The sequence below is a fragment of the Capsaspora owczarzaki genome, assembly GCF_000151315.2.
Source record: "Capsaspora owczarzaki ATCC 30864 unplaced genomic scaffold supercont2.1, whole genome shotgun sequence".
Classification (NCBI taxonomy): Eukaryota; class Filasterea; order Ministeriida; family Capsasporidae; genus Capsaspora; species Capsaspora owczarzaki.
The window spans coordinates 3169011-3192153 of record NW_011887292.1 but is presented as its reverse complement, the minus strand read 5'-3'; the positions used below and the strand labels follow the sequence as shown (position 1 = coordinate 3192153).

Here is a 23143-nt window from a genome sequence, read left to right as displayed (position 1 = left end):
TGTTGTGCTTCATCCAGCCACTTGGAACTGTAGATTTTTGTACCTTTTTATAATATTTGTCATCCTTGTCTGAGCAGCTCAGTCTTTGTCTTCCATCGTTTTTGTGTTTTGAGAACAATGGCAAACAGGCAGTTGTTGATGTCGTTCGCGCGATGCATTCCCGAACTGTCGTCTGCGCGTTACAAAGGACAGGCTGGAAAGGTGAGGCTTTGTTGCGTGCGATTGTTGCTGGAAAGGCGGGTGGGGGTAGGTAGAGCGGGGGGGGGCCGGTGTGAGCGAGTGTCGGCATCGGGCGGTTGAAGTGAAGTCGGAGTTCTGAGCGATCGTCATCACCACTGCAACCGACATACATTGGCATTGGCATTGACATTCAAAATACACAATCAAACGATTCTTTGTTTTTTTGGGTAACCCTGTTGTTTTTGTGCCAGGTCGCTGTGATTGGAGGAAGCAAGGAATACACTGGTGCGCCGTACTTTGCCGGTATTGCTGCGCTCAAGGCAGGTGCTGACATTGTCCATGTCTTCAGCCCAGAAGCAGCTGCAATGGTCATGTAAGACCCCTCCCAGTTTGATAGATGGGTGCATCTTATTTTTTGTTGCGATGCTGTGATTGTCCTGACGCAAAATTATCGACGCTTTTGAAACAGCAAAACATACTCGCCCGAGCTGATTGTGCATCCGACACTGACAACTTCCACAGAGCACAAGGATCTCGATGCAGCCGTGTCTGCTGTACGCCCATCTCTTCACTTTTGTCTTGAGTGCAACGCTTTTTGGTGTTGTTTTTTTGTTTGCATTTGAGTTTTTGGCTCACTGCTGCCAAAATGATCTCGCATTGCCGTAGGTCGGATCATGGCTGGAACGCTTGCACGTGGTTGTAGTCGGACCTGGGCTTGGACGGGATGCCGCAAATTGGCGCCAGACCGAGGCGTTGATCGAGCGGGCACGGAAGCTCGACCTGCCTCTCATTGTCGACGCCGATGCGCTCCGCTTGGTCGCCGAAAAGCCCGATCTCGTGAAGGGCTATCGAAAAGCAACGCTGACTCCCAACCGCAACGAGCTCGACGCCCTCTTTAAGGCTGTGCTCACAGACTACAAACCGCTGCCCGACGATGCACCCGAGACGTCACACGTCGAGCTGCTGCGCAAACTCTGCAAGGCTCTGGGCCACGTCACCGTGGTTCGCAAGGGAGTCACCGACGTTATTTCCGACGGAGACACGACCCTGAGTGTCTCGGACGAAGGAAACAAGCGGCGTTGCGGTGGTCAAGGAGATGTTCTCACAGGCATCTTGGCCACCTTCACGTACTGGGCCCACCAGCATGCGTCAAACAGCCAAGGTGACAAGTCGTCCTCCTCAGAGGGTGGTGATTTGGAGCCAAACCTGCTTGCCGCCAACTTCGCCTGCCGGTATGCGCGCGCATGCGGCAAGCTTGCGTTTGAAAAAGCGGGGCGAAGCACCACCGCCGTTGATGTGATTGCTGAAATGAATCCCGCATTCGAGGAGCTGTTTGGCCAGGCACTTTCTCAGCTCGTAGACAAGGCCCAAGCTTGATGTGGTGGGTCAGGGAGGAGGGGGGGGGAGTTTGTGAGTGGGTTGTTTTGCTTGTGCGGATTTGGATTTCCCAGCGCCTCGTTTCTTTTCACTCGCTTTCGTCGTTGCTCTTCGGCTTATTGACAAATACATTGTTCAAACAAGCAAAAGTCAATCCAACACCAAGATTTCGATTTGGTTTCTTTCATGTTTTTGTTTTTTGCACTTTGACGAAACAAAAAAACCAAAAACCAAAAAACCAAACAAAACCAAAACCGTTTCTCAAATTGTAAATTTTTGGCGCCAGTTTTTTATTTTTCAATTTTTTTCAATTTTTTTTCAATTTTTCTTTCTTTCACTTCCTGTCTTTATCGATGCCGCGCGCCAATTCGTCCTCGACTGCAGCCGCGAGCGCCGGTGCTTCGAGCGACAAGACAACAACAAAGAAGCGCACTGTTCTGCAGGAGCGCGCGTCGGTGTCTGCAGAGCACGGCGACGAGCAGGCGGAGGTCGAAGCGCCGCCGACCAAACAAACTGTTTCAAAGGCCGTTTCAAACCGCTCCAAGCCAACCAAGTCCAGCAAGGTCGCTGCCGCCATGACTGGCGCGCTGGACGAGGCAGAAGCCGAAAATACGTCCAGCACCACCGTCGAAGATGCCGCTGGGGCCGAGGGAAAGGGCCGCGGTGCGAAGGTGCAGCGAGCATCGGCAGCCAATGCAAACCGCTCGTCCCGCGACCCCGCCAGCGATCTCAGCGAGGCGCTGCGTGCAGCCATGGACGATGCGCAGCGTGGATATGCGTCGCACGACAAGAACATCCGCGCCATTTACAAGGCGGCGGCTCGCATCTCTGCGGCGCGTCCGGCTGCAGGCGAGGACTTGTTCCGGACCGAGCTGGTGACGCTGGTCAACAACATTCTGGTCGTGTTCAAGCGCGAGCCAGCAGTCGAGCGCTTGGTGGAATTCACGGCGCGACTGGTCTCGGCGGCGCCAGCACTGGAGGAAGGTTCGTCCGAAACCAAGACCAACTGTGCGCTGGCGGTCTTTATGATGCAGTATCTGTTGCACTTCCACGGCGCCAAGGACAAGGCCGTGCGCTTCCGCGTGTGCCAGCTGATTTCCAAGACGCTCGACCACCTCGGCGAGGAAGCCGAGATTGACGACGAGCTATGGGAGAAAATCTACAACGCCATGCTCGAGCGCGCCATTGACAAGGTGCCAGTCGTTCGCGTGCAGGCAGTTCACGCCCTGTCTCGTCTGCAAGACCCGCACGACGCGGAATGCCCCGTCATCTCCCAGTACATCAAGCTGCTCACGCTGGACTCCAGCCCAGACGTGCGCCGCTGTGTTTTGGCACAAATTGCAGTCACCAAGCTCACCATGCCACACATCCTGGATCGCACCCGTGATGTCAAGGAGGACGTCCGCGCACAGGCATTTGCCGTGCTGGCAGAAAAAGTGCACGTGAAGGCGCTGCCCGTCTCGGATCGCATTCGCCTGCTCCGCGAAGGCCTCAACGACCGCTCTGCTGTTGTGCGGCAAGTCTGCGGCGACCTCGTCTGCAAGAGTTGGCTAAAGAGCGCCAAGGGCTCCATTCCCGATGTCCTCAGCTACCTGCACGTTCTGGACCACACCGCATTGGCTGAATCGGTGGTCAAGTACATGTGCTCTGAGGCGAATGGCATTGTGGATTTGGACAAGCTGACCTACCACGACTTTTTGAGTCAAGCCCTGACTCCAGAGGCCGCTCTTTATTGGCGCGTTGTGTGCGAGCATGTGACGGCTGTGTCGGAGCAGCCCGATGCGCGCCAGCAGACCAATTCCAAGCGTGCCGCGCTGGCGGATGAGCGGATTGAGCGTTTGGTGCCCGAAATTTCAGTGTTTTGCAGCATTGTCAAGCGGCACATTGAGCTCCAGCTGGCAGCCGCCAAGGGCACCGTCGAGGGTGGTGTCGCGCCCGAGATGCTGGACCAGCCCCGCGCCGAATTCATCACGCTGCAATTGCTGCAACTGGCCGCCGTGCTGGACCTCAGCGATGAAGCAGGTCGTCGAAACTTGATTGCCCTGGTGCGCTCCTTGTTGCTCGATCTGCACACCCCGGCAGACTTTGTCAGCCATCTTGTCAAGCTGGGTGCGCTGCTCGAGCCGCGAGAGGTGGATTGCAACCGGTTTTTCGTCGAGCTGATTGAGCAAATCTGGCCCTTCCTCAATGAAGAGTCCATGAATGAGAGCGTTGCCGACATTACTCACGTCGAAGATGCGCCAGTGTCGGTGGAGGTGGACCCGAGCATTGCCAAAATGTCCGCCAAGGAGCGCAGTCTCAAGGTGGCCGCGCTCAAGGTCACCTTGATGGAGCTCGATGACGCCAAGGAACAATACGCACAGCAAGATCGGTTTGAGGATGCCGCCAAGGTGCGCCAGGAGATGGATGACATCAAGGCCCAGATTGCCGCCATTCAGCGTGCTTCAGAGTCTTCCTCCTCGAAACTTGTGGCTACCACCACTACTACCACTACTACCACTACTACCACTACTACGACTGCTACTGCTGCTGCTGCTGCTGCTGCTGTCCCACAGGATTTGTCTGCCGCTTGGGCGCGAGCACTGCTGATTCTTGGCTTGCACGTTGAATCAATGTCCTCGCCTCGAGCCCTCCAGCGAAACATCCCCTCGCGAGCTTTCGACAAGCTCGTTCTTTGTGGCATTCAAGAATCCGAGGTCAATGTTCGGCGAGCCGCCTTCCGCACACTCAGCATGTTCATGCTGCTCGACGTCGCCAATGGATGCGCTTTCGTGCCAGTCCTGATCACCGCCTGCGAGAATGATTCCGACAATCGTGTCGTGACCACTGCAACTGAGGCTCTGTTGGATTTGGCGCTGGTCCACGGTGACGACATTTTTAGGTCGCTGCCATCGGCCACCACTACAGTCCGCGAGTCGCTGATTGCCACGCTTGCACGAGACCCATCCCAGCTGAAGCTGCGGTGTATTATTCTGGAAGGCTTTGCCAGACTGCTGTACTCTGGCCGCTGGATGGCGCCCGACGCGTTGAGCGAGCTGCTGCTGGCCTACTATGATCCGATTCTGAGCAAGGAGACATTCTTGCAGCAATGCCTGACGGTCTTCTTCCCAGCGTTTGCCACGGTGCATGCAGAGCGACAGGCAGTCCTTGCTGACGCATTTTTGCTTGCTCTTCGTCGCGTCGCGGATGCCAGCTCGGTCGAGTCGTTTGGTCAGATTGACTGCTCGCGCATGGCAAAGATGGTCGCCTACCTCATCCACTCGTCCAGCCTTGTTGCACAACCGTCGTCCCCAGCATTGCTCGTCTCGCTCCACAATCGGGTCGTGACTCGCTTGCTCGAGTCGCTTGCGGCTGCCAGCGCTTTGGAGGAGGGCGAGGCGTTGTCGCGATTGATTGTCAAGACTCTTCCCTCCTTCCACATGGACACCACGGATGAAGGTGCTGTCGAGGCAGTCCAAGCCTTGTGTGGCAAGGCTGCGTCCCAACTCCGTGGAGACAAGCCGCTGCTCAAGCTCTTTGCCAAGTTCCGCGACTCGATTGGCGCCGATGGAGGCGACGCCGTCCCAGCGCCCGTTCCTGAAGAACTGGCCGCCGTTGTCGAGCCCGCCAGTGCTGCCGACAGTGATGGCGATGAGGATGTCGAAAACAATGGCGAGGACAGCGACGCAAGTGACGATGATGAGGAAGATGGCGAAAATCTTCTCGCCTCTCCAAAGCAGCCTGCAAGCAAGACGGCTAAAGCCGCCAAGCCTGCTGCCGCCAAGTCGAAGGCTGCTGCTACCAAGCAGCCAATCACGCAGCCCACTGCTCGGCCTCGACGGGGCGCGCGACAAAACTATGCCGGACAAGACAATGTAGCAGAGCTCGATGATATTTGAACGAGAGTGTAAAGTGTGATTTGGATTGGACTCGTGTCTCTCATGCTCGAGCGGGTGCCAAATGCAAAGAAGAGAAGGAGTTGTTGCTGTTTTTTGAGTCTGTCGGTTATTTTTTTGGATTTGGTTAATGAAACGTTGATTATGCTAGTTTTTTTTTTTTTTTTCATGCAAACACAATGTTGTCCCAGCACTATGATACAAGCTTAGAGCCCAGATCGAGCTCAATCGATCCGTAGGCGTCATCTTGGCGAGCGGTCAGAACTTGTTTCGAGACCAGCGCTACACAAAGAGAGAGACAATAAGTGTTTGGCTGAATCGCGTTTGAGTTTGAATCAGGGCAGCAACCTCACCCAGCACATGCGCAAATGATCGAGCAGCGACTACGCGAGCTGCGGCTTTCGGAAGCAGATTCTCGAATTGAAGCGGCATGGAATCACGTTGTTGGTAGACTGCGAGAAAGTACCTGGTTGGCGGGGAGGGTTGAGTGAGTTTTACAGCATTCGGTATTGCGCCAAAACGTATGGGGCGTACCGCATGAATTGGATGGTGTCCGGTGCGAGTCTTGCTGGCTCTGGAGTCTGTGGGAACTGAATCTCAGGAAATGAACCGAGCACTACAAAAATTCAGAGTCAGCACGGTTCCAAACGCAGTAAATGGCAATGCGGCATGCGTACGTTCCAAGTCCGCGTCCGTTCCTTCATAACCGTAGCCTGCATCGGCGGCTAATTCTGGGAAGAGCAGCATGTCTTGCGGCAGGTCGCTCGGTTGAGCGGCCTCGACTTCATCATGCGGATCATGGTCGATCGAATCGTCTATTGTGATTGATTGACAGCAAAGTTTGTTGAGCTGTTGCTCTTTTGCGAAACTGTGACGCAACACTGGCATACCATCGTGGTAGGAAAGTGCAGACAGGGCCGAAACGTTGGTTGACCGACGAGACGAGCTGGAAGCTTTGCTGTCCGGACTGCAGCCACCAAGACGGGTTGGACATTGTTAATCTTTGCGAAATTGGCACCTTGGTGAGCAGGAGCGAGCTTGCCCTACCTGAGCGATCCATCAGAGACTTCAAGACGCTCTTCCACCAGTCGCATCCAGTCCGGATCTAAGCATGAGAAATTCGGTGAGAATCTGTGCAGTGATGTGCATACGCTACGCTACTTTGCAAGGTGTCAGTACCAAGCATAAAGTCGGAATTCCAGGGCAACATGTGCGCAAGGGGAGAGCGTGCCACTTCACGCTGTGGCGAGGGTGACTTGAACGCAGAGTGGATTGGAGGCGGTGCCAGAGGCGGTGGTGTCTGCGGCACATCCGCCGAACCACCATAATCATCGACGAAGTCGTCGTCGTCCTCGTCGCTCTGAACAGGCAGTTCATCGCGTCAAACTATCAATGTAAAAACTACGTTCCATTGTGCTTGCGATTTGCCATTCTTTCGTCACACCGTCGCCAACGACTTCTCACCCATGCGTGTCCAAGGTCATTGTCTGGCGGTGGAGACGCGGCGTTGGATGGTGCCCAGCGCATCGCTTTCTGCGCGACCATCTCGGCGTCCATGCCCGTGTTCCAAATCAAGCTCAAGATTGACGTTTCTGCTCATCCCGACAGATTCAGCACCACAAGATCTCATAGCCAGGTATGGCTTGCATTCAATGCTCGGTTTCTCTTTCTCTCTGTTACCCGGTCCAAAGGCGCTGCTGTGGAAAATCTTTTCCAAGTCTCGGCGAGCAGAGCTCTTCCCCTGAAGGGTGTTGAATGAAAATGAGCACATGATGGTGTATGTGCGCTACACATGCTCAACTTGCGCAAGAACAAGTGTGGCATACCTCATTCACAAACTCGCGCGTGAGGCGATGGGTGTTGGCCATGCTGTGTCGAAGTTGGCTGCTAGAGAGCTGTGTACTGGCGTCATAGGATGGTGTCGCTCGTGTTTTGCGTGGAGTCCGGGGCGTTGCTGCCAAGGGTTGAAGCCTGGTGGCCAAAGATGCCTGCTCAGAACCCATTCCCCCGGAAAGTCAAGAAGGATAATCAAACATTCACAACTCTTGTCAATTCTTACAGTCGAAACGTGCGACTCAAAGCTCGCGTCTAAGCTGTCAGCGCGCGCGGAACCGGGGCTCATTTCAAACACGCTGCTAGTGTTTGCTGCTGTGGGGAGAGTGCGGAAAAGTCAAAAGTTGGCAGAACTGAAAGTTTGAAGAAACTGGAATGCTCGCCGCTGCTTTTCCAATCGCGTACCTTGGCTGATGGCTTCGGCTGGTGGTGTCACAGGCTCTTGAAGTAGCAGCACGGGTCCATCTTCGTCCGCTTCGGCCATTAGGCCTTGCTGGAGACCTGCCCTCGCCGGACTCCCTGTTCGCAAGGGTCAAATTCAGCGCGCTCGGTCCGTTGTGTTCTCCCACTCCCTCGGCTCTGTCTTACATTGAGTCTGCTGGGGTTGTCGAGGTTGTGGAACAGGCAGAGCCGGCTGTCCGACTTGCACCCGCTCATCCTGCGCAGCCCAAGCGAGATTTTCATCGCTGCAAATTATCCACAAAACACAAAACGTCCATGAGCACACAGTTCGATCAATGGCTGAGCTCCACCTTCGCTCTGACGGTCTGCTGTACCTGTCATAGCCCGCGTCACCGTCATCGCCGTAAAAGTCATCAGGATTGTAGTCGAACGACGCGTTCAACGCTTCCCCTCCTGGTGTGTTCGGTCGAGGACCAAAATCATCGGCCATCCAAGCAACCTCGTTGCCAGAGCTCGGGTAGAATGATGGAAAGGTGATGGAAATGGGGTTGGAAACGAAAGGTTCTGTTGGTGCTGGCCCTGACTCGATGACATGTGAGATGGCCAGCCCTCATTCAAATGATCTGGACAAGGGCTTCCTTACATGGAACAGTGTTGATTGATGAAACCGGCGCCGTACTCGACATCAGTGCCGATGCTTGCTCATTTGGTGCGCGATTGACCACATCTTTCGTTGTGATTGGCGCAAAAAAGTCCAGCCCAAGATGGTCAAGTGCACTCGCCAACGCGTCGTCATCTCCACCCTCCTGAGCTGGTCCCATCGTGTCAGTCGATGAAGCGGGCCAGGCAGCAATAAAGTCTCTGTTGAAATCCAGCCCTTGATGTGCCTATCTTGAAATTTAGTGTCACAGCAAAACGAACAATCTCCGGAAAACGGAACACAACGCCGCGACTCGACTAACAAGCATCTCCTCCATGGACGGCAGCTCTGGAGGGACCAACTTGGACTCGTTTAATGCGGGAATGCGCAGAATATCCGTTCTGGCTCAAAAACCCAAAACAAAATAGTGTCAGATTGGCTTTGGTGGCATGAATCGCCTCAACATCTAGCAGCCAAGTACAAACCGAACAGTCACAGGAGGCAGATCAATTGGCACGCGGTGCAGGTTCAATTCGGACTGGCGCAGTGCGTTCCAAGTCAGGCGTGAATGGCCTGGCAAACATAAACAAAAGCTGAGCGACAAACCTCTTTTCAAGGAATAGCGCACACAAACACACCAAATCATATCTAACACATCGCTGCTGATCAACTTACTGAGCACCCGGACTGCTTTGGCGTGGTGCACTTGCACAATGCCGACAAGCAGACACGCAATCATGCGCAACGACAGATTGCGACTCGTTGCCAGCAATTCAGAGCTAGTATGATGCGATTTCATCGTAAGCAACAGTGTTGAATCAAAACAAGAACACAGCGAAGGATCAAGCGGGGGGGGGGTCTGGGAAGCTCAAGGAGAGCGTCGATTGTGAAAATGCGAGTGTTTGAATGAATGTTTGAATGAATGTTTGCGCTTTAAAACTTTGCAGCGGCCGATGGGCCAAGGTGATCGATCTCCCGCCGCCATTCGACCTCGCCTAGCCGTGAATATTGTGTTTCTACCAGAGTTGAAGAAGACCGACAGAGAAAGGTGACTCGGTGTCTGAGATCCAGCTCTGCCAGGCGGCGTTGCACCAAATAAGGAAATGTTCCTTCATTCGCCGCCAACGCATCCCCAGTCAAAATAACGTCATCTGCGGAGCTCGAGATGATACTTTTCGATAGATATTGCTCGACTCTATATTGTATCAGCCGGAGGAGGACGGTCGACCCGTTGGAGCAATGCTGCATGATGAAAAGTGTGGATGGCAATGGTTTCTGCACTGCAAACTCCAAACAGCCTTTGCCCGGCTGGAAACAACAGTCTTTACCAAACAGAAGGCACGTCGATACTCCAGAGAAGATCATTGCGCATGCCTTTGATCTGATACGCTGCCCGCCTGCCACAATGCGACCCCAAAAATGTCAGTTGTCAAGCAACAATCAACGCAATCCCTCGCCGCCGAGGTCAAACCCCCCGCCCCGCAGCTCCAGCAAGTACTCAACCCATATCCTCACCAAATGAGACTCAGTCCACCGGTGCGAGAGAGGTGAACGGCTTCGATGCGCGGCATTTTTTGTGCGCTCGACTTTGAATAAACAAAAACGACTGAGTCGCAAACAATTGCTTCGAAAAGGGATGCATTCGCATCGGCTGATATTTTACGAGTATCAAATAACCTTGGAGGACCAAAGAGATGCTTGCGTTTTTGGGTTTTGCTGTTCAAGAAGCAGCCAGTGGCTGTCAAACGCAAAAAAAAAAAAAAAGGAAACGCCAAGTGCGCAAAATTGGGGAAACGGGCTTCGAGAAAACAACAGCATGTTGTACACAACTTTTGAACACGAGAAATCCACACAGTCCAACTCCAAGCAATAACGGAAAAGAAACAGCAGAACGATAAAAACAAAAGGCCATTTAGCGGGCCTTCTTCTCCTTCTTGGCTTCCTTTTTTGCCATGAGACGCTCGCGCTTGAGCTTGGATGCAAGCTGATCTGCCTCGGTGTAAGTATCCGATGCCACCGGCTTTGAGTCTGCGCGCACCGTGATGCGATAGTTGCGGCGCTCCTACCCAAAACAACGATCGAAAACAATGGCAAAAAACCGAGATTGAAGCTCCAACCGTCAGCATCAGGTTTGAACAAATAATCACAATCGCGACATGCACCATGTTTGCAGTACCTGTCGGAGTGCGTCCTTCTGTGCTTGCATTGTCTCCATAATCTTGTCAACCTTTGCTTGTCTGTCCAAAATCCAAACCACAAAAAGTATCGCCAAGATGAGTGTTTTGAGACCATCCGGGGAAACTGCATTTGTCTCGACCAAGTCCGAGTACGAGCTACGAGTGTATGGGGGTCGTCTTTGAGGTGAGTTGGTCAGTGGAGTCGCAATGGTAGCCCAGCCAAATGAAGCACGCGGCAGAGATCTCGCCCTTTCTTCCCTCCCGTTTGCATCTCCAGCAAAGCCGCCCCCCCCTCGTCGCTCTGTCGCTCTCCCGTGTGTCCTCCATGCTGCGAGCGTATCATTTGCGCATCACAAGGCGGCGACGGGTGCTCTGTGCGTGCCTCGCAGGAAGGATCGTTGACCAGTTCAGTCTCTCTTCTCTTCTCACTGTCACAGCCACACAAGCAACCCCCTCCCCCGAGGCTGCGCCTTGGTCATCAGGGTGCGGCGGGGAGCTTTGTCGTTGTGTTGTTACCGTGTCCCCTTCTGGATGTCGTAGAGGTGGCCCTTGGCGTGCGTTGGCTGCCAGTTGGAGACCTTTGGCGCAGGCACAATGCCAGGACCAAAGAGCTTCAGGCTCTGTGCGACCTCGCGCTTGGACAGCATCGGTGGCCGCCATGCGCCATTCCGGAACACGGGCATCGTCGCCGCTTGGAAGCCCATCATGAGCAGCGTGCGAGACAGCGTTGGTGCAACCATTTTCGTAGAAAACAACGACTGAATGAATGGCTCCGTCTCTGAGCGCTTGTCTGAGAACAATTTATTCAAAAAAAAACACACACAGCAAGAATCACAAATAGTTAGGATCAGCAATCGGCTCGCTAGAGGATGTGCTTAGAACGGCGGGATGGCGCTTTTTGGCGCGAGCGGCTTTTTGGCAATCGGAAAAATTTGCCGAAAGCACTCGAGTAATATCTTTGGAACACGAAGGCTGTTTGTTGGGTTTATTGGAATGGACAACGGGGAAGGCTGGCCTTGAACACTGTCGGGAACTTTCAATGTATTGGACACACAAGCCATTGTGAAACTGTCGTTAAACATATCCGACGTACAGAGACTCGAGCAGCACCTCCTGTGCAAACCACGGTCGCAGTTGGATCTCCCAACCCTCGCGCATTTGCCGGATGATGGGATGAGTCACTGGCCAAAGTGTCGCAAGGTGAGTGGACGAATGGACGAAAGTCGATTGCACTGCTCCTTCGTATCGAACAGCACCGTGCTCATCTCGGACAATCAACTCGAAAACGCTGCTCTGTGCGACATCGAGATGTGCACGAAGCACTTGAATTGCCTTCACGCGGATGGAATTTCCATCGATGCTTCGAGGCATGGTGACTTTCAGAGCATTGTTCGGTTGATCGCTCAAGAACCATTCTCGCTTCGTGCGCTGGATGCCTGGAAAGTAATACGCTTCGTCCATGATGCGCTCGGCAATCTCCGCAGGTAGGAGTGGCAGATGTGCGGATTGGTCGTTCAGTTCCGGCCCACGAATCAGCAATCGAAACACGGTCTGAGTGTCTTCAGCAGTTGCTTTGCGTGGAAGTAAGGAGAATGCAAGAGGGTTTATCTGGCGGGAGATGCTGCTCAGCGAACAAGCAAGATCAATGAGCAGTTGACAGTGCCACTGGAGTAACACATGGAAGGAGCAGCAGCGCGGCTCCCATTGGCAAGAACAAGCAACCTACACAAGGTTGGTCAGAGTGCCGTTGCGCGCCCCGTCAATCGCTTGAACGCCAACGTCGCTGATGCAGTTATTGTTAAGCCTGTTACTCAAACGGTGAGCAGGATGACAACGTAATAACACTCGAAACGAGCAAAAACACATAGCAACTTACTTGAGCGCAGTCAGCGTCGTGTTCACTTTGAGTGCCTCAGCGATCGCCTGCGCTCCAGCATCGCCAATCTGGTTTGTGTCCAAGCTGTTGCCCACCCAGCCATCAGCGCTCTGAATGCTCTATGTTTGATCACCCACGCACCACCCCTCTCCATGCATCAATCATAGTGATGCCTTACTTGACCTCAGTCAACGACGAGTTCACTTTGAGCGCCTCTGCAATCGCTTGCGCTCCAGCATCGCCTACCTGATTCTTGTAAAAGCTGCTCATTCCCTCCATCAATGAGCACTACTATGTATCACCCACTCACATGTATCAGCCAACTTACTAGAACTGAGTCAGTGTCGTGTTCAGTTTGAGTGCTTCAGCAATCGCTTGCGCGCCAGCATCGCCAATCTGATTGCCACTCAGACTGCTCCATCCCCCCTCCATCAGTGAGCACTCTGAATTTTCTCCCGTAAAACTCGCTCAACCGCATGAACTAGTCCAAGTGAGATGCTTTACTGGAGCTCAGTCAGCGCCTTGTTTACTTTGAGTGCGTCTGCAGTCGCGCGCGCTCCAGCATCGCCAATCTGATTCTCACCCAGACTGGCTTTCATCAGTGAGCACACTCTGAATGCCCCCTGCTGGGACATCCACCCGAATCACGTCAATGTGATGCCTTACGAGAGTGTTGCTAACGTCCCATTTACTGTGAGTGCCTCAGCAATCGCCTGTGCTCCACCATCACCCAACTGATTGTCGTTCAGACTGTTTTATCCCCCCCCCCTCCATCAGTGAGCACTCGTCTGAGCCACCCACTCTCATGCACCAACAAGAGTGAGATGCCTTACTAGAGCGTGTGCAGCGTCGTGTTCACTCTGAGCGTTTGAGCAATGGCCAGCGCTCCATCATCACCAATCTGATTCTGTTGCAGACTGTCGGCCCCTTCATCGGTGAGCACTCTGCTGAAATCACCCACTCACATGCATCAGCGAATGTGAGATTTCTTACTAGAGATGTTGCAGCGTCTTGTTCAGTCTGAGTGCCTCTGCAATTGCCTTTGCACCAGCATCGCCAATCTGATTTTGGCGCAGACTGTCCCCGCACCCCCACGCCCCCGGATCAGTGAGTACTCGGAATACCCTATGGCTGAAGTCAGTCACTCATGCAAAACGCCTTACAAGAGCATCGTCACCACCGTGTTCTCTTTGAGAGCCTCAGCGACCGCCTGCGCTTCTGCATCGCCAAGCTGCTCCCGCTGTAGCCTATCTCCAGCTCGTCAGCACACGCGCTGTCGCCCTTTCTCTGCAATCCATTCGGCTTTCCCGTACGATAAATATCTACTCGCATTCAGGACTCGGTCATACGCATCGCGCTGTCTCTCTGTCATACGAGCTGCATCCAAGTCCAGTCTGTCCTCATCTCCAGTTCTGTCAGTACACGCGCTGTTCGCACTGCTCCATTCAAAAAAAAAAAAAAAAACAGCACAAAAACAAACAACTTGATCCTGTCTTACTTGAGAAAAGATACGTCTGAAACCTTTTTGAATCAACCGCGCAAAAACAAAAGGACTGCCAGATTTTAAGTTTTGGTTTCGTCTCTCTGCGCTTCCAGATTCGTGCTTGGCGAGCAACGCGACAGAGAAAAAGCAAACCACCCATGAGTCATTTTTACAGACAGGGCTGCGGCACCGAAAATGGTCCTGTTTTCACCTCTTAAATCCAAAATCGACACTCTGCCATTTTCCATCGTCATGCGAAATTACCAGCCTCTCGAAATGAAATGCAGCGGTCACTGGAAATACCCTCTCTTCATGCGAGTGCAGCATCCATGTACCGCACTGGTTGGGATGTTGAGATCCGCCAGATGTGGGTTTGACCTCATGGGCAGATCTCTAGAAGCGATGATTCACCCCACAGCCGTGCATCTCTTTCTATGTTTTTGACAAAGATGATCATGTTGTTGTTGTTGTTGTTGTTATCGTCGTGTTGCTGGAGCGACGGTGTCGATTGCTTCGCTCTTTTGATCGATCCGGAAAAGCCGACAGAAAAACCGAATGTTTCCCCGTTATTTTAAAAAAAAAACTTGCCGTAACAAAAAAAAAAAAAAAAGACGGCGTTTTTAAACGTCCGCGGTTTCACTCTTCTTCAGACACGAGAAAACCTGTCCAACAGAACATCACGCCATGCGATCAGCACGACCTGGCAACGCTGCTGGAGGTGGTGCGAGCGGTAGCAGTAGTAACATTCACGGCGGCAGTACTCTCGGAGGAGGAGGAGCTGAAGGAAGAATGCTGAAGAACGCCCACCATCGCCAGCTGTCATCGTCGGACGCCGAGGCTGGCGGGCTCCGTCGCGCAGGCAGCAGCGGGTTGCTCATGTATATTTCAAACAGCGCGTCCCGCTCGGCGGGCATGGCAGGCGGACTGTCGACACCGGAGGGACGCATGCTGTCTGCAGCGCGATTGGCCGCCGTGCTGCTGCTCAGCCTGGGTGCCGTGTACCTCGTGGCGCGCAGTGTGTACGATCCGGTCGAGTACTCGCGCTACTGGAAGCCCGACGTCGATGCCTGGCAACGCGCCGACAATGAGCGGCACGAGGCGTCGCGCAGGTTTGTCGACTGGCGGTTGAAGGTGGCGCAGAATGCGAGTGCGGATTTCGGTGGTACACAACAACAGCAGCAGCAGCACCAACGGCGATTACTGTCGCAAGGTGCTGCCGTTGATGGCGAAACCGAGCCTGCTGGCATGGCACAACAGTTGAGCGATGGTGCGCAAGACCAGCTGCAAGGCGCAGACAAGGTGCAAGATGGAACCCGGCACATCCTGATGATGACGGGCACGCGAGCTGGGCGGATGAAGAACGCCGAAACATCGGGTGATGCATCCAAAGGCGCCGATGCGCCTGCCGCCGCCGCAGTTCCGGCACTGACCAGAAGAACTGCTGACACCAAGGGCAGTCCGGACCCATTGAGCGCTCGGGCGAACGCAGTGGGTGGAGCGTCGTCGGTGCGGCGGAGAATACACGGCGGCGCCGATCTCAGCCCCTTCAAGCTCCCACCGGTCACGCTCAAAGAGCGTGAAATGATGCATCATCAACGCTCTTGGTTCCCGGAGCTGGTCACACCCGAATCCGGCAAAGAGTCAGTCCTGTGCATTGGATTGACCAGCTCTGGCATGGAAAATTCTCCGTACTTGGAGGATTCCGTCGCGTCCATCCTCATGCATCTCAGTCCCGATGATGCCGAAAAGGTGTCGTTGGTCCTACTCGCCGAGCAGGATCAGTACGACGAGGTGGCCGAGCGCTTGTCCCCCTTGCTGCCCGTTCTGCAAGGGCCGGACGCTTCCTACGCGCTGGACGCACAATCAAAGCCATCTGCTGCAGCTGCGTCGCGCGCGGCAATGGAGACGCTCAACTATGCGTACATGCTGGATTTCTGCGCTGCCACCTCCAACTACGTATTGATTGTCAAGAACAATGCGGTTGCGGCGCCGTACTTTGTTCCCAAGTCGCTTGCTGCCATTGACCGTCTCGAGCAGTCCATGCCCGAAAACTGGCTGACGCTCAAGCTCTTTTACACTGACTACTATGGAGGGTTTACCCTGGAAGGTGAGTGTCGTGGTTGGGAGGGCAGAGGAGGCAGTGGGGGCGAGCTTTTCCAAGTGAGCAGTCGGACACTTCCAGGTACACCAAGCGCAATTGTTGCTCACCACTCTCCATTGCCCGCCTACTGTTTGGAACAGACCGTATTTTACTTGCTGTTCTTGGAATTGCTGGAGGATTGATCGTTTCGGTATGTGCAACACGTTTTTTGTTTTGTTCTTTGGGAAAACCTTGTTGTGTCGTTCGCTCTCTTTTGGCACTAACTCAACCTGTCTATTCATCAACACGCAGTACATGCTGGTCATGGTCCACTCGCGAACGGCTCGGGCTTTCTACCTCTGGCCCTTGGGATTCGTGACGGGCGTACTTCTCGTCGTCGCCTTGCCGCTCATTGCTGGCAAGCAAAACGTCATTGCCGCGCAGTTTGGCGTCAACCAAGTGTCTGGCGTGTCGATTCCGGAAGCACAAATCTATCCCGCCAACCACGCGGCAGTCTTGAGCCGATACCTCCGGCAACACGCGCACAGCAAGCCGCTGCAGTCCATCCTTCAAAGCTACGTGCAGAGCCGGTCTGCCACAGAGTATCGTCTCGTGCCCGACCTGTTCCAACAAGTCGGCGTGTATGCTTCCGCCCCGGAGAGCCCATCTGCCGTGGAGCCGCAGGCCGCCGACCTTGTCAAGACGAGCCGGACCTTTTGGCGCAGTTACGATGTGCTTGCAACGTTGACAGAGATTCTCCCAAACCACGGTGCAATTCGCGATCATTCTGCGCTTGCCAGCTACATATTTTCGCGGATACGCTTGGAGCAGTCCGGGCGATTGTGAATGAAAAGGCCAATACAGAAGATTCTTGATGTTCGTTTGTGGTGGTTTTTTGTTTTGTTTTTTTTTAACTCTTGTCGCCGAGCTTTGACCGTGTGGTACGGAAATTGAATAAGGACCAGCAGCAAGCCAAGCATTGGGTCAACCGTGAGAATCCGAATCCGTTGATGTTTGAAACAAACGCTCGAGTAAAACGCCCAAGATCATTTCCCAAGGCCCTTTTTTTAGGCTTTTCGTTCTTTTGATTTTCCCATCGCGTGCTCTCGTTCAGAAGCGGCATTTTGACAGCTCCTCCCCCCCCTCATGTCACTTCCCTTCCTATTAGCATTGCTTTGACCCCCCACAGTGGTATTCGCCCGAGTTTCTTACCCCGACTCCCATGTCCAAACCCAGCAAAGTAAGGTACGCGTCGCGCAGTCCCGCTTTCCTTCCAACAAGTGCCACTACCACTTTCTGGTCGGTTCCTCTTTTTTTTTTTTTTTTTTTTTTTTTTTTCGTTTTGCTTTAATCTGTGTGCGCTTTGTTGTTGCAAGCCTGGCATCCAAGCCAGACCCATCCGCGTTCACTGGCACAGCTCAACAGTGCTCAGTGTGCAGCTTGTCCCCCTGTGTGGCATTTCGAACGAAAGGCGCGAGTCGCGACAATGGTTTTTTTTTTTTTTTTCGTTTTTGGTTTGGTTTTGCTTTGAGGTTTGACTTTGTTTCAACACTTTGGTCTGTTCTTGCGGTTCCAACCAACACCAAGCTGGCGTTGCGACTCTGATTGCGAGATCTTCTTGTGAAGAGATGCACCACCTCGCCGCCCCTCCCGTCGTTCGTGACGGTTTGCAGCAGTGGGACGACAGGCGAGGGGAAGACGGGGCGGGGCGGCTTCTTGTCAACCCAAAAAAAAAAAAAAAAAAAAAAAAAAAAAAAAAAAAAGGCATTTCCTCCTTTCCCTTGCTTTGTCACTTTCCTTCTGCTCTTGCTTGCTCACGTCCTCACGCCACGGCGATGCGGTTGCCTCTGTCATTGCGCACTTCGGGAGTCGCTTTCTTTGGCCGGTCGTTCGGCCGCTCTTTCAGATGCGTCACCATCCGCCAAAGCAGAGCGCTCGCTGTGTTTTGGTTTTTTTGGTTTTTTTTTTTTAACTTCTGTTCGCTCATACACTCACTCTCACTCTCACTCACTCACCCGCGTGCGCTCTCTGTTGAATCATCGCATCACTGTCTGGAAGTTGCCGCTGTCGGGGTTACTGGCTCGGTTGCTCTGTGATTCGGGGGGGTTGGGGTTGGGGAAGAAACAAGGGCAAGTAGTGTGCAAGACAACCCAATCCAAATCCAACTCCACGCCCGCCTTCATCTTTTGCTCTTTTGCCCTTTCTCTCCTTCTTGATCGAAACCATCTCGCAGTCAAGCAAAACCGTAACAGTGACTGTCACATAGTTTGCAGTCATCCTCTCGAGCAAAAAGTACTTTGAACGGAGCAAACAACAACATGCGGTCTCGATCTTTGATCTTTGGTGCTTTCTTTGTATTTGCTTGGTTGTTGAAGCTTGACGCATGGCCACTCACTCACTCACCCATCATCATTTTTCATCAACCTTCTTGCACTTTGCAGATGGCCGCCTTTGGATTCACGGAAAGCCAGCTCACGGCCTTCCGCACCGCGTTTGGTCGATTCGACCAGGGCACTGGCTTGGTCCGCCGTCCTGCTGCAGACCAGCTGTTCGACGATGTGCGCGAGACGGCCGAGCTCGGCCAGAGCGACATGAGTGACTTTGTCGAGCTTTTCGAGTCCATCTCCAAGGATGGGGCCTGCGGTCTGCGCGAATTTGTTGGTGTAAGCCAAGTGAAGTTGATTTTTGATGATGATGATTGTCATTGGTTTTTTTTTTGTTTCTGTGCGCTCAATGTCCATACGTCGTGTGCACAGATTCTTGATACCATGAAAAACAACAGCCGAGCTGGCACGCGACGAATGCCGCGGGATGCACAACGCAACGGCTTGCGCAAGCCGTCCTTGCAGAACATGGCGGGCCAATTCAAGCGTGGCCTGACCAACTTTTTCGGCGTCTCAGACGAGCATCAAGCGCGCTGGCAGCACACCATTGAGCAGCGAACCTCGAGAGACGGTGGTATTGTGATGGCGGATGGAGGCACTGGCACGCTCGTGCGCCTGGGCTCGACCATCAACAGCTCCTTGCGTCGTCTGTCGCGTCCGGGCTCGGTCGATCCAGTGCCTGGGGCAAACGAAGGCAGGGGCAGCAGCAGCAGCGGCAACACCAGTGGGCCCAGTAGCCCGCAGCTGGCACGCAAGACATCGCGTGTCGGCTTTCACCATCTTGGCAATCTCGCCGAGGAAGCCGACACCGAGTATGACACAATTCCAGATCTATCTCTGCCACAGGAAATCCCAATGCAGCGCATCGCATCACCGCCCGCAGCGCCCGCAGCGCCCGCAGCGCCTCCGCTGCTTGTGCGTGCGACGCCGACCGCCGCGGCTCGGTCCCCCGCAGCAACGCCTGCCGCCACTGCTCCGCAACCTGCTCAGCATCCCGCGGCATATCTTGGCGCGTCGGAATCCAGCTTGGCACTGGCGGCCGCCGGTGTGACCGAGGAGGAGTTTTTGCGGCTCCAAGAAGACGAGTTGCGGTTCTACGCCCAGCGCGATGCCGAGATTGCGGCCCAAGCAGCCGCCCTCGACCAGTTTGCAAAGCGTCGCGAGTTGGAGAAGGCGGCTACGGTTGGACCGTCTCGAGCTGGGCCCCGTCCTGCAATGGTGGTGGATACGTTTGATTTCTCCGTCCCCGATGCTCAGACTCCGTCTGTGCCGCCGCCGCCGCGCCCGGATCGCAGTCGAACTGGCTCTCCAGTCCACTTCCCTGGCACCCCTGCACGAGGATCACCCTCGCCGCACTCTGACGTTGTTCAGCTGGGCGAAGGCCTCCCTCCACCAATCCCTGATCGTCGCTCCCCAGCGCCAGACACTCGCGCTGACGCGGTCCTCTTGGGTGTCCCAGGGCAATCGCGCTCACGCCCGGCATCGACTGTTGGTCCGTCTGCGTCCCCGGCTCGGTCGCCGCGCCCCGTCTCGGCCGTGATTCCGGCGTCGTGGCGCGGTCCCGAGGCACCAGTGTTCCCCAACATCCGCGCCGCAGAGATGGATGGCGATGTTACAGTGCTGCGCCCAGCGTCGCGCGACGGCTCGCGCCCGCGTTCTGCTGCGGCTGGACCTGCTGGGCAGAGTCCGCTGCGCGATCCCGAGCTTGAAATTCGCACGCTCTCGGTTGGCGGTGGTCGCTCAACGCGTGGGCAACGACGCCAGCCCCGCCCAGCCGTCGCTTCGGCTTTTGGTGCAGGAAGTGGTGGGCAGCAAGCGAACGCCGCCCCGGTCTCGGACTTTTACGCTGCGGCTCTGGCTGCATCTGGCATTGCCGTGGACGCGGCCGTGGCCCAGCGTGCGCAGTCGCGGCCCCCGGCTCCCGTCGATTACCTGGCTGAAGACTGGTTTGCCAGCGACGATGTGTCTGGTCCCCCGCCAGCCTACACAGAGTCGGACATTATTGTTTCGGCAGCCTCCGCAGGCGCCTTCTCGATGGCTGCCAGCCGCTCCAGCAACAACAACAACAACAACAACAACAACAACAACCGAGGATCGTCCTCCTCCTCATCATCACGACGCCCACGAGGTCGCGCAAGTCGCATCATGCCCGAGCACCAGCGCTCTTGGAGCCGACTCGACACGCTGGTCAAGGACCAGCTGCGTGCCATGCCCGTGTACAAGCCGTGGTTTACCCGATTCATCATTGCGATTCAGCTCATCATGCTCATTGCCGAGCTTGGCAAGGCCGGCGTGGCGCCGATCGCGTTCAACATTGAGGTCGAAACGGCAAATAAGGCCTGGTTTGTGGGTGTGCGAACGTACAGCCGCAACTCATCGGCAAACTTTTGGATTGGTCCCGACACGAAATTCCTCATCAATTTTGGTGCCAAGTACACACCCTGTATACGGCAAGACGCTGGTATCATCAATGCGCTTGCCAACCAGACCATCCAGGAGCAAAGCTATGTTTGTTGTCAGCGCTTGGGCACGCCCAACGTCTGCGGCCGCATGGCTCCCGCAACGTGTAGTCCATCCATCGGTACTTATACGGTCGATCGTGTGTGTTCAACCGTCCCAAACTGCACCGATATCGTGCTGCATCCGTGTACCTACGGCTACCTGGGAACGTGCGAGCTCCTGACGTCCGACGCTTGCGACTTCCTGGATGGCTACTACCACGAGGACAAGGAGCTCTGCTCTGAGATTGAGCCGATGGGCGACTTGTGCAGCCACGTCGGTCTCCAGCATCGCGACGACCCTGCGCAATGGTATCGGTTTATCTCGCCAATCTTCCTGCATGTCGGCATCATTCATTTCATCTTTGTGGCCATCTTTGAAAACTCGGTCGTCGGGCAAGTCGAGCGCAGTGCGGGCTGGCTCCGTACGGCGCTCATCTTTTTCATCTCTGGCATTGGTGGCGACATCATTTCGGCCATTTTTGTGCCAAACCAACCGACCGTGGGAGGCACGGGCGCGCTCTTTGGCTTTTTGGGGGTGCTCTTTGTCGAGCTCTTCCAGTCGTGGCAGCTGTGTCGCCGTCCAGTCGTGGAACTCATCAAGCTCATTCTCCTGGTGGTAATTGCACTGGTGATTGGACTGCTGCCGTGGGTCGACAACTGGGCACACATTGGTGGCTTTTTCTTTGGTGTGGTTGCCGGCATCATCTTCTTGCCCTACATTGTCTTTGGCAAATGGGACCAGCGACGCAAGCGTATTCTGCTGGTTGTCTGCATCCCTCTGCTCATCATGATGTTTATTGCCTCGCTGGTGGTCTTCTACGCGCTCAATGTTCCCAACTTTTGCTCGTGGTGCCGCTACGCCGACTGCGTGCCATTCACGCCCGATTTTTGCACGAGCCAAGACTTGTTTTAACGCGCTGGTTGGAGCAAGTCCACTGCTTTTGCGTGCCGGCATCTGGCTGAGGTCTGATCGGAAGGAAGTCTGCGGTTTCTTTCCATGTGCTTTTTTTGCGCAGACGTGTTCTCTTTCCCTCCCCCCCCTGTGCTCTCCTTTTGCTCTCGTTTCAAAGTTACTTCAGTGCTTGTCGATGAGGTTTATTCGTGTTATGTGTGTTGCTTTCGCTTTGTTTCTTCTGATTTCTGATGCAAAATTGTGTGTTGCGTTCAATGTCCCTCCGATATGCTACCATGTCTGTGCTCATGTAGCAGTAAAACGACCGACAGTAGCTGTCGTAATTGCTAGTGCTTGTTTTCCGTTCCTGAACGCTGCAAGACACCCTCGTCTAAACAGGCAAGTGGGGGGGGGCTGTGATCAGTTGGGAGGTGGCTGTGACGAAATTTTATCCTTCAGTCCACCTTTTCGTTTGCGCACACCTGTGAGCTCTCTGGTGGGAGGTTTGTATTGCCTTAATTTTTTCGTTATTTTTTTCGTTTCTTCTTGGACAATTGTGTCATCACGATTTTTATTGGGGGCTGAAGATTGCGGCCGTTTGTCCCGTCACATCCGCTCGCTCGCTCTCCACCGCCGCGTGCTTGGTTGCTCGATGGTTGTTTTCGTCCCATCCATATCATCCTGTAGTTCCACGTGTAACCATGCTTTTCGCCCGGAGTGCCGTGCTTTTTTTTTTTTTTTTTTTCTTTCAACGGCGTGGTTGAGCGCATGGAGGGAGCAAGGCAATCCATCCAAATGCAGCAAAACGATCAACAAAAAAAATCTGCATGAAGTTCCAGTCCATGGCACGGAGTGATTGAGATTTCCCCATGGTTCTGGACAGAAACGCAATCGAAAAAGAGCAGGTGTTGGATGGCAAGAACGAGAAGGGAGGGAGGGAGGGAGCGACAAGAGCGTAACTTTTTTTCTTTCTTGTCTTTTTCGTTTCGCTTTTTCGAGTCATCAAATCTTGCCTGAACGCTGAGGCGATCACATCGAACAACTTGATCTCCTTCTCGCTGTCTCGAATCATTCATTTTGCACTCTTGGATTTCCCTTGTCCAAAATAAGAGCGCAGTCTCGCGTTCGCAATCGCCGCACGCCCAGACCAAAATCGATCAACTCAGGCTAGACATTTGCCTGTGTCTAGGGCCAAATCGGCACGATTTTCCAGCCTTTTTTTTTTTTTCTTTTTCTTTTTTCTTGCTGCGTGTGAGTGTTGTCATTTTGTGATTTTGTCTCTCGTCCAAGCTCTTCTCTCTCTCTCTCTCTCTCACTCCCTCCCCACTCTCCTTCTCTGTGGCACAACCAATCCTCAGGGAGGCCAGCGCCTTTCGTGCAGATGGTAGTAGGCCCGCTCTCTCGCTCTCGCTCTCTTCATCGCCATCCCTCTTTCTCGGCTTT

At 54.1% G+C, this 23143-nt stretch overlaps 7 protein-coding genes across 7 annotated transcripts; 4 read left to right on the top strand and 3 right to left on the bottom strand.

Moving 5' to 3' along the window:
* Nucleotides 1-89: 89 nt before the first annotated feature.
* On the top strand, nucleotides 90-1706 carry CAOG_00987 (carbohydrate kinase domain-containing protein). Its single transcript, XM_004365801.2, has 4 exons — nucleotides 90-201; nucleotides 432-553; nucleotides 650-734; nucleotides 847-1706. Exons 1-4 carry the CDS (start codon nucleotides 118-120, stop codon nucleotides 1555-1557), a joined length of 1002 nt encoding a protein of 333 aa, XP_004365858.1. The 5' UTR covers nucleotides 90-117; the 3' UTR covers nucleotides 1558-1706.
* A 151-nt stretch (nucleotides 1707-1857) lies between these two features.
* Nucleotides 1858-5581, top strand: CAOG_00986 (hypothetical protein). The gene has a single exon (XM_004365800.2). It carries the CDS (start codon nucleotides 1911-1913, stop codon nucleotides 5433-5435), a length of 3525 nt encoding a protein of 1174 aa, XP_004365857.1. The 5' UTR covers nucleotides 1858-1910; the 3' UTR covers nucleotides 5436-5581.
* Nucleotides 5582-5625: 44 nt separating this feature from the next.
* CAOG_00985 (hypothetical protein) lies at nucleotides 5626-9106 on the bottom strand (the record flags this gene model as incomplete). The annotated part of the gene is made up of 18 exons (XM_004365799.1): nucleotides 5626-5714; nucleotides 5786-5898; nucleotides 5967-6048; nucleotides 6110-6247; nucleotides 6323-6399; nucleotides 6480-6537; nucleotides 6612-6792; nucleotides 6897-7024; nucleotides 7113-7173; nucleotides 7259-7420; nucleotides 7492-7580; nucleotides 7671-7784; nucleotides 7854-7951; nucleotides 8042-8246; nucleotides 8311-8554; nucleotides 8630-8708; nucleotides 8793-8880; nucleotides 8983-9106. The coding sequence occupies 18 exons, from the start codon at nucleotides 9104-9106 to the stop codon at nucleotides 5626-5628; spliced, it is 2130 nt and encodes a 709-aa protein (XP_004365856.1).
* Nucleotides 9107-10094: 988 nt separating this feature from the next.
* Nucleotides 10095-11245, bottom strand: CAOG_00984 (hypothetical protein). The gene is made up of 3 exons (XM_004365798.2): nucleotides 11001-11245; nucleotides 10484-10544; nucleotides 10095-10369 (listed from the first exon to the last, which is right to left on the bottom strand). Exons 1-3 carry the CDS (start codon nucleotides 11222-11224, stop codon nucleotides 10220-10222), a joined length of 435 nt encoding a protein of 144 aa, XP_004365855.1. The 5' UTR covers nucleotides 11225-11245; the 3' UTR covers nucleotides 10095-10219.
* Nucleotides 11246-11440: 195 nt separating this feature from the next.
* Nucleotides 11441-13732, bottom strand: CAOG_00983 (NOD3 protein; the record flags this gene model as incomplete). The annotated part of the gene is made up of 12 exons (XM_004365797.2): nucleotides 11441-11665; nucleotides 11741-12105; nucleotides 12211-12288; nucleotides 12361-12444; nucleotides 12539-12622; nucleotides 12689-12772; nucleotides 12865-12948; nucleotides 13027-13110; nucleotides 13194-13277; nucleotides 13354-13421; nucleotides 13538-13607; nucleotides 13674-13732. 12 exons carry the CDS (start codon nucleotides 13730-13732, stop codon nucleotides 11559-11561), a joined length of 1251 nt encoding a protein of 416 aa, XP_004365854.1. The 3' UTR covers nucleotides 11441-11558.
* A 760-nt stretch (nucleotides 13733-14492) lies between these two features.
* CAOG_00982 (hypothetical protein) lies at nucleotides 14493-16802 on the top strand. Its single transcript, XM_004365796.2, has 3 exons — nucleotides 14493-15950; nucleotides 16085-16134; nucleotides 16236-16802. The coding sequence occupies exons 1-3, from the start codon at nucleotides 14528-14530 to the stop codon at nucleotides 16767-16769; spliced, it is 2007 nt and encodes a 668-aa protein (XP_004365853.2). The 5' UTR covers nucleotides 14493-14527; the 3' UTR covers nucleotides 16770-16802.
* A 390-nt stretch (nucleotides 16803-17192) lies between these two features.
* Nucleotides 17193-22053, top strand: CAOG_00981 (hypothetical protein). Its single transcript, XM_004365795.2, has 3 exons — nucleotides 17193-17222; nucleotides 18365-18586; nucleotides 18680-22053. Exons 2-3 carry the CDS (start codon nucleotides 18365-18367, stop codon nucleotides 21719-21721), a joined length of 3264 nt encoding a protein of 1087 aa, XP_004365852.1. The 5' UTR covers nucleotides 17193-17222; the 3' UTR covers nucleotides 21722-22053.
* Nucleotides 22054-23143: the final 1090 nt, after the last annotated feature.